The sequence below is a fragment of the Prionailurus bengalensis genome, chromosome C1 (assembly GCF_016509475.1).
Source record: "Prionailurus bengalensis isolate Pbe53 chromosome C1, Fcat_Pben_1.1_paternal_pri, whole genome shotgun sequence".
NCBI lineage: Eukaryota > Metazoa > Chordata > Mammalia > Carnivora > Felidae > Prionailurus > Prionailurus bengalensis.
In genome coordinates, this window is record NC_057345.1 from 163,955,762 (window position 1) to 163,973,014 (window position 17,253).

The 17,253-nt window shown below is 37.6% G+C and overlaps 1 protein-coding gene across 3 annotated transcripts in view; it reads right to left on the reverse strand.

Moving 5' to 3' along the window:
* The window catches only part of CHN1 (chimerin 1), a 205,797-nt gene that overhangs the window by 71,059 nt on the left and 117,485 nt on the right, over nt 1-17,253 (reverse strand). Inside the window, exon 1 of one of the 3 annotated variants that reach the window (XM_043577094.1) lies at nt 15,797-15,820. The exons of the other annotated variants lie outside the window; for them this stretch is intronic. Coding sequence (XP_043433029.1) covers nt 15,797-15,805 — 9 coding nt within the window. The 5' untranslated portion in view covers nt 15,806-15,820. Of the gene's footprint in view, nt 1-15,796; nt 15,821-17,253 lie in introns of those variants that run through there. 3 annotated transcript variants of the gene reach the window in all.

The window sequence follows — 17,253 nt, forward strand, 5'->3', positions numbered from 1 at the left end:
TATTACCAGCTTCCCACCACTCAAATGACTTTTCTGATAGGTCAATGATGGTATTAACAAATGCGATTTTTTGATATCGTATAAAGAAATGTGTCAATGTTTAGAAAACCTGTATAACTCTGTGAACCAGTATTTTCCAAATGGCCAATGCATGATACTATAGAATTAGGCACAGTTGAAAGATCCATTTGGAGTTCAAAACAGATCAAGGGATTTTAGTGTAATAGAATATAAATGCTTATTGTGAAGGTTTCAGATAATACCACTGCACGTTAACCGTTAAGAAACTACTACTTATCTAGGTGGACACACACACACACACACACACACACACACGTATATACACACACACATATATATATATATATATATATATATACACACACACACACATATCTGTATGTACACATACACAAGCACTTTAATATATATATTATATATACATATAATATATATATGGAATATTAGTCATAAGAAAAGAATGAAATCCTGCCATTTGTGATAACATGGATGGACCTAGAGGGTATTATGCTAAGTGAAAGAAGTCAGAGAGACAAATACCATGATTTCAGTTATACCTGGAATCTAAAAAAAGAAAATAAATGAGCAAACAAAACAAAACAGAAACAGATTCATAAATACAGAGAACAAACTGGTGGTTGTCACAGGGGAGGGGGTGGAGAGATGGACAAAACAGGTGAGGGGAATTAAGTGGTATAAACTTCCAGTTATAAAATAAATAAGGCAAAGTAAACATAGGGAATATAGTCAATAATATTGCATTAACTTTGCATAGTGACAGATGGTGACTAGACTTCTCATGGTGATCATTTTGTAATGTACATAAATGTTGAATCACTATGTTGTATACTTGAAATGAATATTATTATATGCTAACTATACTTCAATTAAAAAAAATTACCATTTATCTAGTTTTGGTGAGGTACCAAAGACAAATGTCCACAACTATCTAAAAAGGCTATCCGAGTACTCCTTTCTTTTCCAAATGCACATTATTTCTATGAGGTCAGATTCTCTTCATATGCTTCAACTAAAATAACATATCACCACAGACTGAACACAGAAACATTTATGGGAATCCGGCTGCTTCCTAAACATTAAGACATTAAAAAAATTTTTTTTTAGTGTTCATTTGTATTTGAGAGAGACAGCCAGAGCATGAGTGGGGGAGGGGCAGAGAAAGAGAGGGAGACATAGAATCCAAGGCAAGCTCCAGGCTCTGAGCTGTCAGCACACAGCCCAACGTGGGGCTTGAACTCATGAACTGGGAGATCATGACCTGAGCCAAAGTCAGACACTTAACTGACTGAGCCACCCAGGCACTCCAATATTAAGTAAGACATGAAGGAGAATAAGAGAAATGCAAAAAATGCCACTCTCCTAACTAAAGTTGTTCAACAAAATATGATCTTAATAATGCTATTACATTAATACGTATTGGGCTTATTGTTTTTTAAATGAATTAGCAGCATTGAAAAAATCTGTTTTAATTTCCAGTATAGTAAATATCAATAGACATGATTCATATAAATAAAAACTCTTTAGCGCTTCAACAATGTTCCAAGTGTAAAGAGCTCCTCAGTCCAAAATGTTTGAGAACCACTAATCGAATCCATTAGCTGTGATCTTTACTGTGCAAAAGGATCTGTGCACTCCGTGCACGCAGTTTCTCTCTTTCTCACTTGCTCACTCTCATATATTAATGGGTGTCTGGGCCCCACACTGAATCTACTAAAACAAAATTTCTGTAGCCATCTCTACTGCATATAAAGTTTCACTGATGAGAACTTTGATCTAATTTGACTATTTAACTTATTATTATTTTTTAATAGAATTTATTGTCAAATTGGCTAACATACAGCGTGTAAAGCGTGCTCTTGGTTTCTGGGGTAAATTCCCGTGGCGAATTGGACTTTTTAATCAAAAACTCTTTATGACTTTGGGGCGCCTGGGTGGCCTGGTCAGTTGAGCGTCCGACTTTGCTCAGGTCATGATTTCACAGTTTGTGGGTTTGAGTCCCACATCGGGCTCTCTGCTGTCAGCACAGAGCCTGCTTTAGATCCTCTGTTCCCTTCTCTCTCTCTGTCCCTCCCCAGCTTGTCCTCGCTCTCAAATAAATACTTAAAAACAAAACTACTTATGACTGCGTATTTTAGAACTTCCCCAAAGTTTTATTTTATTTTTCAATATATGAAGTTTATTGTCAAATTGGTTTCCATACAACACCCAGTGCTCATCCCAAAAGATCCCAAAAGATTGATCTCGTCAATGCCCATCACCTACCCTCCCCTCCCTCCCACCCCCCTTCAACCCTCTGTTTGTTCTCAGTTTTTAAGAGTCTCTTATGCTTTGGCTCTCTTCCACTCTAACCTCTTTTTTTTCCCAAAGTTTATTTTATATTAAAGATTTTTTCACTTTCTTTATTACTTTCTCAGAAGTATGATCATTAGCAATAATATCTTTTTATCTTTTAGAGTCACGAATACTAAACCTTATTGTTACTGATTTCCCTGCTTCTGAGAGATAAGACAGAAAATGACAAATTGTCAAACTGTGTTAAGAAGACGAGAGAGTTTTGGTTTTTGTTTGTTTTTCTTTTTTTGCTTCTAAATTATAATAAACTCTCTATAGTAAGTTTTACATATGGTCTCTAGAGTATTGATTTGAAAAACACTTCAACTGCCTTCACAATCTTATTTATTTAGGAGGTGACTCTCAACTCAAAGGTCTTTTGTCAGTTACAAAGAGCTAAGTAAGCTTCAACTTTGACAAGGGAATGCTAATAAGCACTTTGAACACTGAAATGATGAAAACCTCAAGATGTCAACATGAGTCTTAGTCAACTGTTGAAAATGGAAAAGTGTACAGACTTTTCTTAAATATAATAAATACATATGCTTTTCATAAATCTTAGTTGCAAGTATATTTCATTAATATACAAATAAGCTATGTTAATCATTTAATATAGTTCGATAATAAAAACTTTAAAGAAATTTATGCAGAGCTCATTCTATTAAGTACACTGTGATTTAAAATTCACATGTTGAATTGTTGACAGCTTTGCACATTTATGTATGATTTACACTATCACCTAAGTATAAAATCCTTTCTTACTTATTTTTGTTGTTGTTTCTATGAAAGGAACAAGACTATTTGGATTTGTACATTTTTTTGTGATGTAAAGAAAGGAGGTAGCATTTGACACAAGCAGCCCTCAGAGAAGTAAGCTACAATACAGGGAAGACTATTTTGTTTCATGCTTTTTATACTTAAAAACTCAATAGTTACAGGTTTCTTATTCTGTAAATTGGACGCTTTTTAGTCTTTTAACACTGATAAGAGTTTCTTTAAAAACAGAACAAACAAACAAACAAACAAACAAAACAAAACCTAAACCTAAGCACTACAGTTCTAGCATAACATGCCTCAGTGGGTGAAGGGCCCATCTAGACCGAGCTTCAACTATCTCTGGGCAGGTTCCAAGGTGTTTTGATGTCTTCATTTTAAAAAACATTTTTTTAATGTTTTTGTTTATTTTTGAGAGAGAGAGAGTAAGCAGGGGAGGGGCAGAGAGAGACAGGGAGATACAGAATCTGAAGCAGGCTCTAGGCTCCGAGCGTCAGCACAGAGCCTGACGTGGGACTCGAACTCACAAACAGCGTGTGATACTGTGACCTGAGCCGAAGTTGTGGGACGCTTAACCTACTTAGCCACCCAGGCGCCCGTAATTTCTTCCTTTTTGAGTAATCCAATTACTCACAATAAAGTGATCTACTTACTTTAAATACAAACACAGTCTATGGTTCCATCACTATGATGACACCAAAGGACATTTGGTGGATTTGGTTGTCCTTTGTGATTTCATTCTTAAAAATAAAGCATGCACTATTAAAACATGCCCCCAGAATCCCTTTGATAACGCCCCATAAACCAATCATCCGTAAAGATACCCATGTTATTATAATCCCTACCTTCAAAAGGATTGCTGTGAAAATCAAAGCAGATCCTCTGGTGAAACACTCAGCACACTTTCTGACGTACAAAGGCTCAATAAATGTTAGTTATGTTTATTATTATTTGTAGTCTTACAACCCTTAGACATGTTTATTGGGGAGCTACAAAAGACCTTCAATTTCCTGAGGCCAAAGGAAATTATGTCACTGGCTCGACAATTTACAATCCTAGTTAGTATGAGTCAAGCCTGTATTGAAATGTGCATGTTTTCAGCCTGTCTTCTTAACATAGTAAGTTCTCAGAAGTACAGAATCTTAAGTCTGAAAAATCTCTTGAGGGTTACAAAGAGAACTTATTAGTTGTGAATCATGACTGCTAGAAGGGACCTGAATGGCATCTAATGAAGCGGAAGCTGAGTTCTTCAACTCAGTCCTGAAGAGGTTAATGATGTGCTTAAAGTGACATCATTAAAGTCATAAGATGAACAGATATCCTGTCCCAAGGGGATGTCTAATAAAAAAATTGTTTTGAGTGTGTCAGAATGTCTGGATAAGTAGAAGATAATATGATAATTAAAGCTCCCTTTGAAATGCTTTTGTCTGAGGAGCAAAGGTACATCTTCCTGGAAAACAAATCTCAAAAACTAAGAAATTAAAGAAAGAAATAGAACAGATTCTAAATAAAGAGAACATTTGAACCAGATGCTGTGGACTTCTCCAAAGCTATGATCAAACACTAGCATACATGGCTACAGAAATTCTTTGATGAGTCTTAACACCAGATCAGATGCTAAAGATCCATTACCATTTAAGTTCTGTCTTGAAAAAATAAATAAATTTAGCTTAAAAGTTTAGGGGCGCCTGGGTGGCTCAGTCGTTTACGTGTCCGACTTCGGCTCAGGTCATGATCTCGTGGTCTGTGAGTTCGAGCCCTGCGTCGGGCTCTGTGCTGACAGCTTGGAGCCTGGAGTCTGTTTCAGATTCTGTGTCTCCCTCTCTCTCTGACCCTCCCCCATTTGTGCTCTGTCTCTGTCTCAAAAATAAATAAACGTTAAAAAAAATTTTTTTTTAAAGTTTAGAATATTTTTTGTATGAAACCAAAAGTGAAATATTCCAAACACTTGTTTATAATCTAATATCACTACGAATTAAAAATATATATGAAAAACTTACCCCCTCCTCAGGAACAATAAACAGTTTCCAAATAAAAGTATTTGTCACATTCACTAAGTAGGCAGGGGCATTTTGGGGGGCTTTGTCTATAAGGAGATGAAGGGAATTCACTATTCACATTTGAAATATATGGTAATTAGAATGTTACGTCCACAAGATATCAAAATAGTTCTTTCTGACTTAAATAATAGTTTTAGCTAATCCCACCTCCCTATCCTCCGGTGCACACTGCAGATATAAGTTATGGAAATCCTTCCCCCTCAAATTGCTTCATTAATTTAGAACCAAGTGACTTCAAAGAGCAGACAAGTGTGGCTGTGATTACATACGAAGCTAAGGTGCAACTCTCCATATTCAACAAGTGCAGAAATATGCCTTTCACATGAAAGTCTTCTCCATTTTATTTACTTATTTTTTGCACGTAGATTTTTTTTAATTTTATTTTTTATTTTTTTTAAATTTACATCCAAGTTAGCATATAGTGAAACAATGATTTCAGGTCTTCTCCATTTTAAAGATAAAGACTATTCCAACTGTGTATGTTTTTTTAAGTTACCCCCCAAATCACTTATAAATTTAAATTTTTTGGTTAGTTATCATTATTCCTGAAGAAATACTGATTTTTAGAGCATTAAATATTCTGGAAAAAAAATCTCATATTTGAAGGGGAAAAGCCATTTACAAGAATAAACAAAAATCTAAATTAGAAAATCTATTAAAATGACTAGTATAATCTAAATTATGCTAATCTAAATAAGCAAAGGAACCATTTTTATTTAATATTTTTAAAAAATACTTAAGGAAGATTCATTATTATAAAAACATAACATGCAGGAAAAAAAACCACTGGTTACCAATCACTTAACAACAAAATTTCCTGGCCAGAAGAATTTTCCTCTCTGAACCAACATATCATCATTTAAAACATGAGGATAATCTTCAAGTTTCTTTTTAATATTCTCAGTGTATAAGACAGAAAATTAGCTTCAGAGAAGATCCAAAGTTGTCTTGATTGGTATTGGGCACGGTAGCCCAAATGAGCTGTATTCAATAAATATTCATAAAATGAGTGAATGAAAAATATATTAAGAGATTGGTTGAATAATTACTGCATATAAACACAATGTAATGTTACACAGGGGCGCCTGGGTGGCTCAGTCAGTCAAGCGTCCGACTCTTGATTTTGGCTCAGGTCATGATCTCGTGCTTTGTGAGTTTAAGTCCCACATCAGACTCTGCTCTGGCAGCGTGGAGCCTACTTGGCATTCTGTCTCCCTCTTTTTTTGCCCCTCCCCCACTTGCTCTCTACCTCTTTCTCTCTAAAAAAATAAACATTAAAATAAAGGAATGTTGGGGCGCCTGGGTGGCGCAGTCGGTTAAGCGTCCGACTTCAGCCAGGTCACGCTCTCACGGTCCGTGAGTTCGAGCCCCGCGTCAGGCTCTGGGCTGATGGCTCGGAGCCTGGAGCCTGTTTCCGATTCTGTGTCTCCCTCTCTCTCTGCCCCTCCCCCGTTCATGCTCTGTCTCTCTCTGTCCCAAAAATAAATAAACGTTGAAAAAAAAAATTAAAAAAAAAAAAAGGAATGTTATGTAGACATTTAAAACAATTGAGCATTATTCGCATGGAAAGATTTTTCATAACCTAATAGTAAAGCAAATTACAAAGGAGTTTATATAGAAGAAACATGTTTTCTCTCTCTTCTCTCTCCTTTTCTCTCTCTCATACAGACACACACACACACACACACACACACACACACCTCTAGAAGAATAAACAGAATACTGTTGGTTATGTTATCCATCAATAATGGGATTTGGTGTGAATTTAATGCTAGTTTTTAAATGTTTTTTTTAATTTTTGTAGGAAATGAACAAGGATTACTTGTACAATAAAAATATAAAAATTTAAAATAATCTGTGCACAGGAAGGCTTGAAGGAAATCTATCAAAATGTTGACATACACTGTGGATGGTGAGGCTATGAATAATCCTCTTTTTTTTTTAGTTCCTATTTTTCAGATTTTTTATAAAGAACGTGTATTTCCTTAAGAGTAGGGGAGAAAACGCTCTTAAATTCATTAATTAGATACATCAACACATGATTCCTTTTTTTTTAATTTAAGGACAGTTTTAGGTCACATGATCGGACTGGTTCACAAATACCACATATACATATACAGGCATAACATGGTATACTAGTCAGCGTACATAACACATTTCTACAATTCTTCTCTACTCTGCTTCTATTCAGAAGTAGAAGCAGAAGCAGAACTCCAGTGCTCTTCCCCCTCCACCACTATCCCCAGTCCTCCCAGCCTTAAGAAGCAGTAGACCTCAAAAAGGTGGCCAACAAACCATGCCGAATTCTAAGAGGGTCACAAGGTTTTTGAGTTCCTGAGGCTTCGAGAACAGTTCTGGTTCACTGGAGAGCCTACTCTAGTCAAACTGCATTGCAAGAGATTACTAAAATTCATATGTAAATTCTTAAATCTACTTTTAAGGAATTAGGGTGCGGTCAAGGTTCTGCATCTATTAACATTCCCCCCATTCACTCATATTCCAATAGTTTTTGTCTGAGGGCGCCAGGAGAAAACTTAAAATCATTTCTCCAGGATTTTATACAACCCACAGTCCACACATAGGAGCTTGTCAGACAAGAGATTATCACTCTTCACCTGGGAACGAGAAGAGCAGAACTCCAGTCTTCAGGATTCTTGAGTGGGTTGTACCTGCAAGCTTTCAAGGATCATATAGGGAGACATGTCTAAATGCCCTAGTGGTCTCAATAAAGCTGGGGGAAAAAAGCTTCAGCGGTATTCCATAGGGAATTCTGAAATCATACCACTGCCACAAAGAACGCCTTTTCCCATCTGAGCCAACTGCAAAGAGGAAGCAGAAACGGTAGTTTTTCTCATTGTGATACTTGGTACCATGTGGTACGCTTCCCACTCAGAGAGTCGGGGACACTGTACTTCCTATCAACTGTGACTGTGACTAGCATCTGCCATGGGACCTATTCCCGAGAGGAAGGGCCAAGAGATGGCAGTGATTAAAGGAGAGCTGGCTGAGTGCTTCTGGCTCAGGTCCAAGATCCCAACAGAGCAGAGAAGATCTTCCTCCCTAAGAATCCTCTCTCATTGTGTTCCCACATTTTTGAAGTTCTTATCATAGATGAAAAAGTGAAAAGCCCACAATGATAGGAGTGAAACCATCAACAAGTCACAGTGCCTTGCAATCGGTACTAAACATCAGTCATTCTTTCGTTGCCCATATTTCTCTAAAATAATACGACTTGAGAAATTTTACATCTAAAATCAAGATAAGAAGGTAGGTATTTATGGGCACCTGGGTGGCTTAGTCAGTTAAGTGTCCAACTCCTGATTTCGGCTCAGGTCATGATCACGCGGTTCATGGGATCGAGCCCCACAATGAGCTCCACACTGATAGGGCAGAGCCTGCTTGGGGTTCTTTCTCTCTCTCCAAAAAAAAAAAAAAAAAAAAACTTAAAAAAAAGGTAAATAAGATGATGTACTTGTAATAAATAGAAAATGAAGGTAAAAAGTGCTATACATGTAGAAAATGAAAACATTCAAAAGAATGCCACCTTCAATCAATACTTATAAAAATAAGTTCTTGTCCTGATAGAGATCTAATCAGTGGTTGCACTAGGACTCGGGGAGGAGGTGCGATTTTCTACAAAGAGACACTAGGGGAACTTCATGGAGTAATGGCATGTTCTATATTTGATTGCAGTGGTGGTTACATAGGTATGTGTATTTGTCAAAGCTCATCAAACTAGACACATAACTGTGTGCATTTTATTGTATATAAATTATACTGCAATAAAGCTGACTTACAAAAAATTCTTAGAAAATAAGCCTATAAAGAGATATGGGCTTGTTCATTTGCAGTTTCCCCATTGCGAGGAAAAACAGGACTTTCTCCAGGGATAGGGGAACTATATAGTTTTTTTTTTCCTCACTATGAACTTGAGCAGCAACCCCAAGTCATTCTAAAATTATTAAGCAAACTATACCCATGACGAGGATCTCCTTCTGCTGAGTGGGTGAAAGAAAGAAAGGTGTAAATCTCTTAGATGGTGCTACATAATCTGCAATTCATATAAAAGCTTCTGCTTTTGGAGAGGAATTTTATACTAAAGGTGGTTTGTTTGTTTTTAATCAAACAATGCTGGTCAATAAGTACAAACTGGAGTAATTTAGAAATTATCAAAGATGACCCTCATGCACTGTTGGTGGGAATGCACACTGCTACAGCCACTGTGGAAAATGGTGTGGCGGTGCCTCAAACAGTTAAACATAGAACTACTCCATGACCCAGTAATCACACTACCGGATATTTACCCAAAGAACACAAAAACGCTAATTCGAAAAGATATATGCACCCCTATGTTCACTGCAGCATTATTTACCATAGCCAAATTATGGAAGCAGCCCAAGTGTCCATTGATAGATGAATGCATAAAGAAGATGGAGTGTGTAAACACACACACACACACACACACACACACACACACATATACACACACACACTGGAATATGATTCAGCCATAAAAAGGAATGAAACCTTGCTAATTGCAGTGATGTGGATGAAGCTAGAGGGCATAATGCTAAGTGAAATTAGAGAAAGATAAATACCATATGATTTCACTGATATGTGGAATTTAAAAAAACAAATGATCAAAGAAAAAAAAAAGACAAACCAAAAACCTATAGAGAAACTATCTTTTAACTGTATACAACAAACAGATGTTTACGGGGGGGGGGTGAGGGGGGGAAACGGGTGAAACAGGTGATGGGGATTAAGAGTACACTTATCATGATGAGCACTGAGTGATGTATGGAATTACTGAATCACTATATTGTACACCTGAAACTAACATGACACTGTATGTAACTATACTGGAATTAAAATTTGAAAAATAAAACCAAAAATAAAAGAGCTTCCTAAAACAGGAAAAAAAAAGAAATTGCCAAAAATAATGTTTAAGTTGTAAAATTTTAGTTCATCAGCAAACCTACAGCATTTAGTGAATTTTCACTGGAGGTCTTTAGAACCTGAGGAAATAGAGGATAATAGAGCTGATTCATTCAAGTTACTGAGCAAAACAATGAAATAACGTAGCAGCACACTTAATAGGAATCACATAAACAAGGGCACGATCAGTTGATTATAGAGGTCTAGAATGTCTTACTGAAAGAATCTATTTTTGCAATATAATGCTCAGGTTTGAGCATTTTTCACCGGGTGCAGTAACTCAAAGGAGACCCAAGAAGAGTTAAGGACTAACTTATGAGGCCATTTAAAACAATTAAGGTCTCACAACTTGGGTAAGGAAAGGCTCAGGGCATGATCTGTTGAGTCTCTGAGAGGTCTAAATATTAGGGAAAGAGAAAGTACTCCAAGGATAAAGGGAAACAGGATAGAGCGAAAGGCCCAAGAAAAAATTACAGATCCAAATCATTTAGGATGAGATCTAATGTAAGGATTTATTGAAATTAGGGGCACCTGGGTGGCTCAGTCGGTTGAGCGTCGGACTTCAGCTCAGGTGATGAATTCACGGTTTGTGAGTTTGAGCCCCCGTCAGGATCTGTGCTGACAGCTCGGAGACTGGGGCCTGCTTTGGATCCTGTGCCTCCCTCGCTTTCTGTACCTTCCCTGCTCGTGCTCTCTCTGTCTCTCTCAAAAACAAATAAACATTAAAAATTTTTTAAAAAAAGCATTTATTGAAACTGGAAAGTTTTATTTTAGAATTGCCCAGAGAATTGGTTTGTGGGCAACATGGGAAAGCCAGATGATTGCTTGATAGTCTCACTCACTCTGTACCCAAATGCTATCACTCCTAAAGCCACCAGAGCTGATTTCTGTTTCAGAGTTAAATGGAGAGGCCACCAATGATTATTTCCTCACCAGAATGCTGGAGACTCTGAAATAGCAATTGTGAAACAATCTCTAACAGCTTCCTTTTCCAACCCTCAAGCCAGTAATTTAAGACTTATTTTATTTGTTAAATTGGCTCATATACAGAGATCTTCCAAAACTGCAGCTGGCTTGGTAAATTACAATTTGGTCTTCCGTTGGCCTGGTTTTTGGAGCTGAGGATTTGATGTTTACTTCCGTTTTCATCTTTCCATCTGGTTTTCCCTAATGGCTTTTAATTACTAATCCTTTCTGTGGGTGATAAGATGGAGGAACAGAGGAGATTCATGCAACAGATGTCCGGGGCCCCCTTTGAGTTTTCTTTAATCATTGTAAGTATGAGATTCTCTGGTGGGGTCCACACTGTCCCAACACATGACTGATATAACCATGAGTTTGGGGAGATGCCACTTCTCTACCATCTTGGCTTCTTGGCACATATCCCCAAAGACGTGCATCTAGCCACCACATTTCACCAACTATTTCATATCACAAAGACAATTTTTCTGTTCCTCAGATGCTCTATCTATGGAATAAGGAATGGCCATCCCTACCTCACAGAGACATCCTAAGGATTCTGAGTTCTTAAAGGAAAAATAATATAAAGTATCAAATCAACTTGAGTGACTATATTTTTCTTTCTTGGATTTGGCTGAATTCATAAAATACACTCATTTGTTCATGTAGTCAGTCAACACCATTAATATAAAATCCAAAGTGCTGAACGAGAAGTGTAACAACACGGGGGGTTTAAAGCCTTGAAACTGGAGTGGAATGCCAGAATGTCCTATTAATTTCTGATCTATGATTCTGAAAAAGTAGTGTTCTTGTCTACAAAAGTGTTTTCTGTGATCTGCTGGGCTACTAGAGAAGCAAACTCACATCAGAGCGAGTCCAACTTAATACTTACTGAACTGCAATACTCTTCAGATGATATAGGCAGGTAGCCTCTTGCTATCAAGATGCCTAATTGCTAATTAATTAGGGTGAAAACAATGAAAACATTAACACATAAGGCGGGGTTTGTTTGAGGCAGGGCTTCTATCTTGTACATCTTTTATCCCTTCCAGAGTCTAGCCTGTTTCCTTACAAACAGGAGGCATGCAATAGATGTTGAATTAAAAGCAATTAATTTTCATAGGAGATGAGTTAGTGTTCATGGATACTGAAGAAGACATGGGGATGCTATTTTTGCAATGCTCTTTACTTATTTATGTTCCAAGATTACTCTTGAGTAAAACCACAAATCTATTTAGATAGCTCATAGAAGACTATCTAGAAAGTGAAACGTGAAGACGTTAAGGCCAAGGAAGGAGAGGGTTTGCCTAGCTGGAGTTAGGAGAATAATCAGAAGTTCAGAGAAATTTGAGAGATGTTTGCTAATGGACTCAACATGGGATGCACCTTCAATAAAAGTTCACTGACAGGCAGAGAAGCAGAAGACTAATTGTGTTACATTAATGGAAAGTAGAGTTAAAATACTGGTCAATACTAAAATGCAAATACCATAAAAAATAACATATTCTAGCCTTAAAAATCGTTAGCATATTATTGGGCAAAGACATGCTTCCTGTTTGGACACAATTAGAGGCATCCTAGTATTTCTAAAAGAGAAACTCCACTGTTGGATGAAGCAATTTGGAGCTGTTTGATGTTATGTTGTGAACGAGGAGGGCACTTCAAGCAATGAAAAGATGGATCCTGAAGAGAAACCTGAACGTGCTGTTTCCAGCAAAAGCTGGGGGAACAGTACTCAGACCCACGAATGGGCATCTGGTTGGTGATCGCTCTGATCCCAAAGTCAATAATGCATTACATACGAGGAAGGCTACTTTATAAAATTTCATGAATATTCATAACCACCAGTATAACCGAATCCATAATCCTCATTTTAGAGACCGAGGCAAGTTGAGACCCAGGGAGACTTAGGGCTTGCTCAAAACCACACAGACAAATATATACTTATATACTGACTATGTAGGATTTTTTTTTTTTTAACTCTACTTGATTCTTAAGAAGGATACTTAGAGAAGACAAAGCCACTATTAGATGTTCTGTAGGGCAACTATAGTCTTTCTCACAAATGACTAAATTGGCTTCTTTATACAAATAGGTGACCCTGGGCAAATCTGGCAGTTCTCCGAGTGCCTGTTCTCCCCTGGAACAACTCATCCTAACCTTAAGCCACAGTGGAAGTGTGAGCATGTAAATCTGACCAGGGGAGAGAGGAATGGATATGGATAAAGGCAGGGTTAGGAAGCAGATGAACAACAGGAGCACAAGTTGGGGAAGAATAAGGAAGAAGAAGCAAAAGACAGGCTTTATTTTTTTTAATGTTTACTTATTTTTGAGAGAGAGAGAGAGAGACAGAACGAGCAGGAGAGTGGAAGAGAGAGAGAGAGAGGGAAATACAGAATCGGAAGCAGGATCCAGGCTCTGAGCTGTCGGCCCCGAGCCTGACGCGGGGCTCAAACCCACGAACCGTGAGATCATGACCTGAGCCGAAGTCGGTCTCTCAACCAACTGCGCCACCCAGGTGCCCCGGAAAAGATAGGCTTTAAAAAGTGGTAAAGTAGAAAGTCAAAGAACAGTTTTCTGTAGATTGCTTCATGGTACTCCCTCCTCTGATATGGTCACTTTTGCAATGATTAAGTATGGCTTTCCCCGCTGATTTCTACATTGAGATTACAGGGATACAAATAATGTGCTAGCTACATATTTTTTAAGCAAAGTAAAAACATTTAGGAGAGCTGCTTTGTGGGAGAATAAGACAATTAGCAGACCAGACTGCCTGGGCCCCTTTTGCCATTCCCAGGGACAAAGACTCCTATCATTTTATGGAGACGCCAAAAGAAGTCCAGTAGTTAGAGCAGTTTTTTGGCAGGGCCCTGATTACATTTAAACTTCAAACTTCACAAGGTTTTTCAGTACATATGCAGTCTGGTGATTCCCAAAGAAGTCTTTAAAAAGTGGAGTTTAAATGCAAAAGAAATTCCTGAAGAATAAAATAATATGACAGTATGCCAAGCATTGCAATCATTCCAAACTTCCAGGGGAAGAAAAAAAACACACATATACACACACAGACACATAAAGGTTATCTGGCTTGGTGAAGTTCCATAAAACCAACAAATGGATTTTGCACCCCCTTGCCATCACAGGTCACTCTTACATGTGAGGCAGGTTTGGGACTTAGAAGACTAGATTCTAAAGAAATGAGGTCCTGGCTAGATTCTGAGTTCTGACTCATAGCACAGTTTCTGAAATGCAAATTAATATATTTTATTTGGCGGTTTATATTATTAACAGTTATGAGACATGTTCTAAAGCAGGGCTTTGGAGAATTTGAAATTACATTATTAATAAGTATAAAATTATCATAAAAATTGTTGCATTCAGCCATTGGTCCAATATCTGTTGAAGCAAGCATATGACATTTACTACTTGGAGAAAGAAACTATTCAAATACAGTTCCAAGATAAATTTTGAAAAAGTAACTAATAAAAGCTGGGTTCATGGCCAGTGTGGATACTATAGTTAAGCCATTTTAGAAGAGAAGGAACTCTGGCTTTTCAACAGGCTACCACTTCATGATTAAATTTCTCTTAATACTTTTTGAAAAGAAATTTAAGTTTCTGATTGATATTTCAAGCTGGAGAAGGAATTGGAGAGTTAATGAAAAAATGACACAGATGTCACTCGGAAAAAAAAATCTCCGCCCTCGGAATATGCCACGAGCTTTCCTAGACACAGTTAGGGACCTTCAGGATTCACTTCCGTGACAAAAAACTTTAAGACCATCAAACCATCCTGATAACCTTCCACAAAGCTCAGATGCTCAACTTACACTTAAGGACTGAAAAATAAAATACGCATGGGATTCTCCTCCTTTAATTTTAGAAGCAGGAAAGACCTTAAGAGATATCTGATTCAGAATTTCCCCAGGTGGATTTCGTGAAATATTATTTTCCTGAATAATTTTCTGAAGAGTGGCGAGGCGCTTCAGGTAAGTCTGGGAACACTCTTGGAGAGTCATAACACATATTATTAGGTCATTAGCGAAACTGAGAAGACTTACAGAAAAGAAATAGGTAGGTTAAAAAAAATTTTTTTCATCAAGCCTATTTGAGCACAGAGCCCTTTTTGCAGTAAGCAAAATTGTAACAATTGTAAAATTACTGTTTTAGTGAAAAACCCTTATCTGTGAAGAATCTGAAGTCCAGACAGGCTAGGGGATTGTCCCAAAGTCACACAATTAGTTGGTAGATAAGCTAAAAATAGATCTCACCTTTCAAGACCAGACTTCGGTGCTATTTCTGTCCTGTGTTCTCTGCCTCTTACAACATCTACACTCCTTGAAGGATCACAGACTATAACAAGAACCACATCTTGGAGATCATCTGGCCCAAAGCCCTCTTATTAAAGGCGGGGAAACACAGTCTCAGAGAAGTGAAGCAGTGTGCCCAAAGTGACACAGGAAATCAATTCCTGTAGCAGAACTGGAACCTAGCTCTGAACTCCAATACCAGCAACCTTTCCACACCAGCATCCTAACTCCTGCGAAATCACCACTTTTGCCTCTGAGGAAAAGGTAAGCCCCTCACGGACAAGAGGGACTTTAGCTATTCAGGATCCAGTAAAATACTTATTAAATCATACTTGTGTCAAGCGATATTTGAAATCAATGAAACACGATTGTCTTTACTTACAAATGTCATCAACTGTGACAGGGAATCAATGTTTCAAGCTCCTGAACAGGTCATCATCCCTGTCCTGTTGGATGACACCTATAAATAAAATAAATCTATTTTTGAGTGAGTAGATTTTAAGCCAACTAGATTTAAGATGCATGCAGTTTAAAGCAAAGAGAAATTTTGTTTGTTTGTTTTTAATGATCCTTAACTATGTACCGCTGGAGAGAAATACTTTCCGGTGCTAGCTACCTCACTCTATGTGGCCATCAGTGGCCATCAGCAGCAGGCAATCCAGACCATGTACCATCACAGGTGCCGCTGCCAGAATACATGGGGAATCACGGATCCTAGAGCTAAAAGGGTCCTCCAGACATCGTCTACCTCAGTCTCTTTCCTCTGTGAATGCTACTTTCACTTTGTAGGAGGGACAACCAAGACTCTAGGAGGTGGAACGACTAGCCCAGTGGGAAACAGCTGTGTCTTTAATTCGAGTCTCTTGATTTTGAAAAGTATATCCAGAACACATTAGCAAAGGTCATCATTTGGCCGATCAACTCTAAAAACCTCACATGGACACATTTTAAACACATTCACAAATGCTGACTTAGAATATTCTATCACACCTGCATAAAATGCATTGTCAGTGTTAGAGATACTTAAATACGAGCATGACTGAAAAATACCATGAATAGAAAATAACCAAAAGTGAGAAAATGGGAATTAGAGAGTGAAAAGAACAATATTAAATACGGCAAGCAATTAGGATTCTACATTCTGGTTACTTCCAAAAAAGATTAGGGTTCCTAACAAACACGAATATATGGAAAACCTTTTTCTACAGATTTTCTACGGTCTGTAATTTAAAACGTTGGGTTCGCTGTAGCCGCAAAATGCTACTTTGAGTTAGCTTTGCCAGAAACTAAAATTTAGGCTAGACAATGAACATTTTAAATTTCCACTCTGTGCCTACATACTTCAAGATAACTGCAAGTATTTTAGGATACCGCCTTGAGGTAATATAGCTGTCACAGTAACGTTACCACCAAACTCATGAGTGCTTCCTGTGTGCCTGTCGCTGTTTGGCTATTTTGCACCTACTATCTCCTTCAATCAATCCTCACAACAGTTTGATTATAATTTTACAAATGAGAACATCAAAGCACAGAGAAATTCAGTGACACGAAGTAAGTTCACACAACTGGTAAAATGGTAGAATTTGTGCACAGATCTATTTGGTGACACAATCCAAGCTCAAATCACTATATAATACTGCATTTCTTTAATATGGCCGCGGGAGAGCCTCAAGAATATTAGAGTGAATAACACAATTCCAATTAGAATACATAAAATTCTCCCAACTAAATCCCATACAATGTAAAACATTAAGAAATTCTCTCACTCTTTTTCTGAGGGATAAAGAGGCAGCTAGGGATCATTTTCCAAAGCAAATAGTAATGCCAAGGAATTGAAAC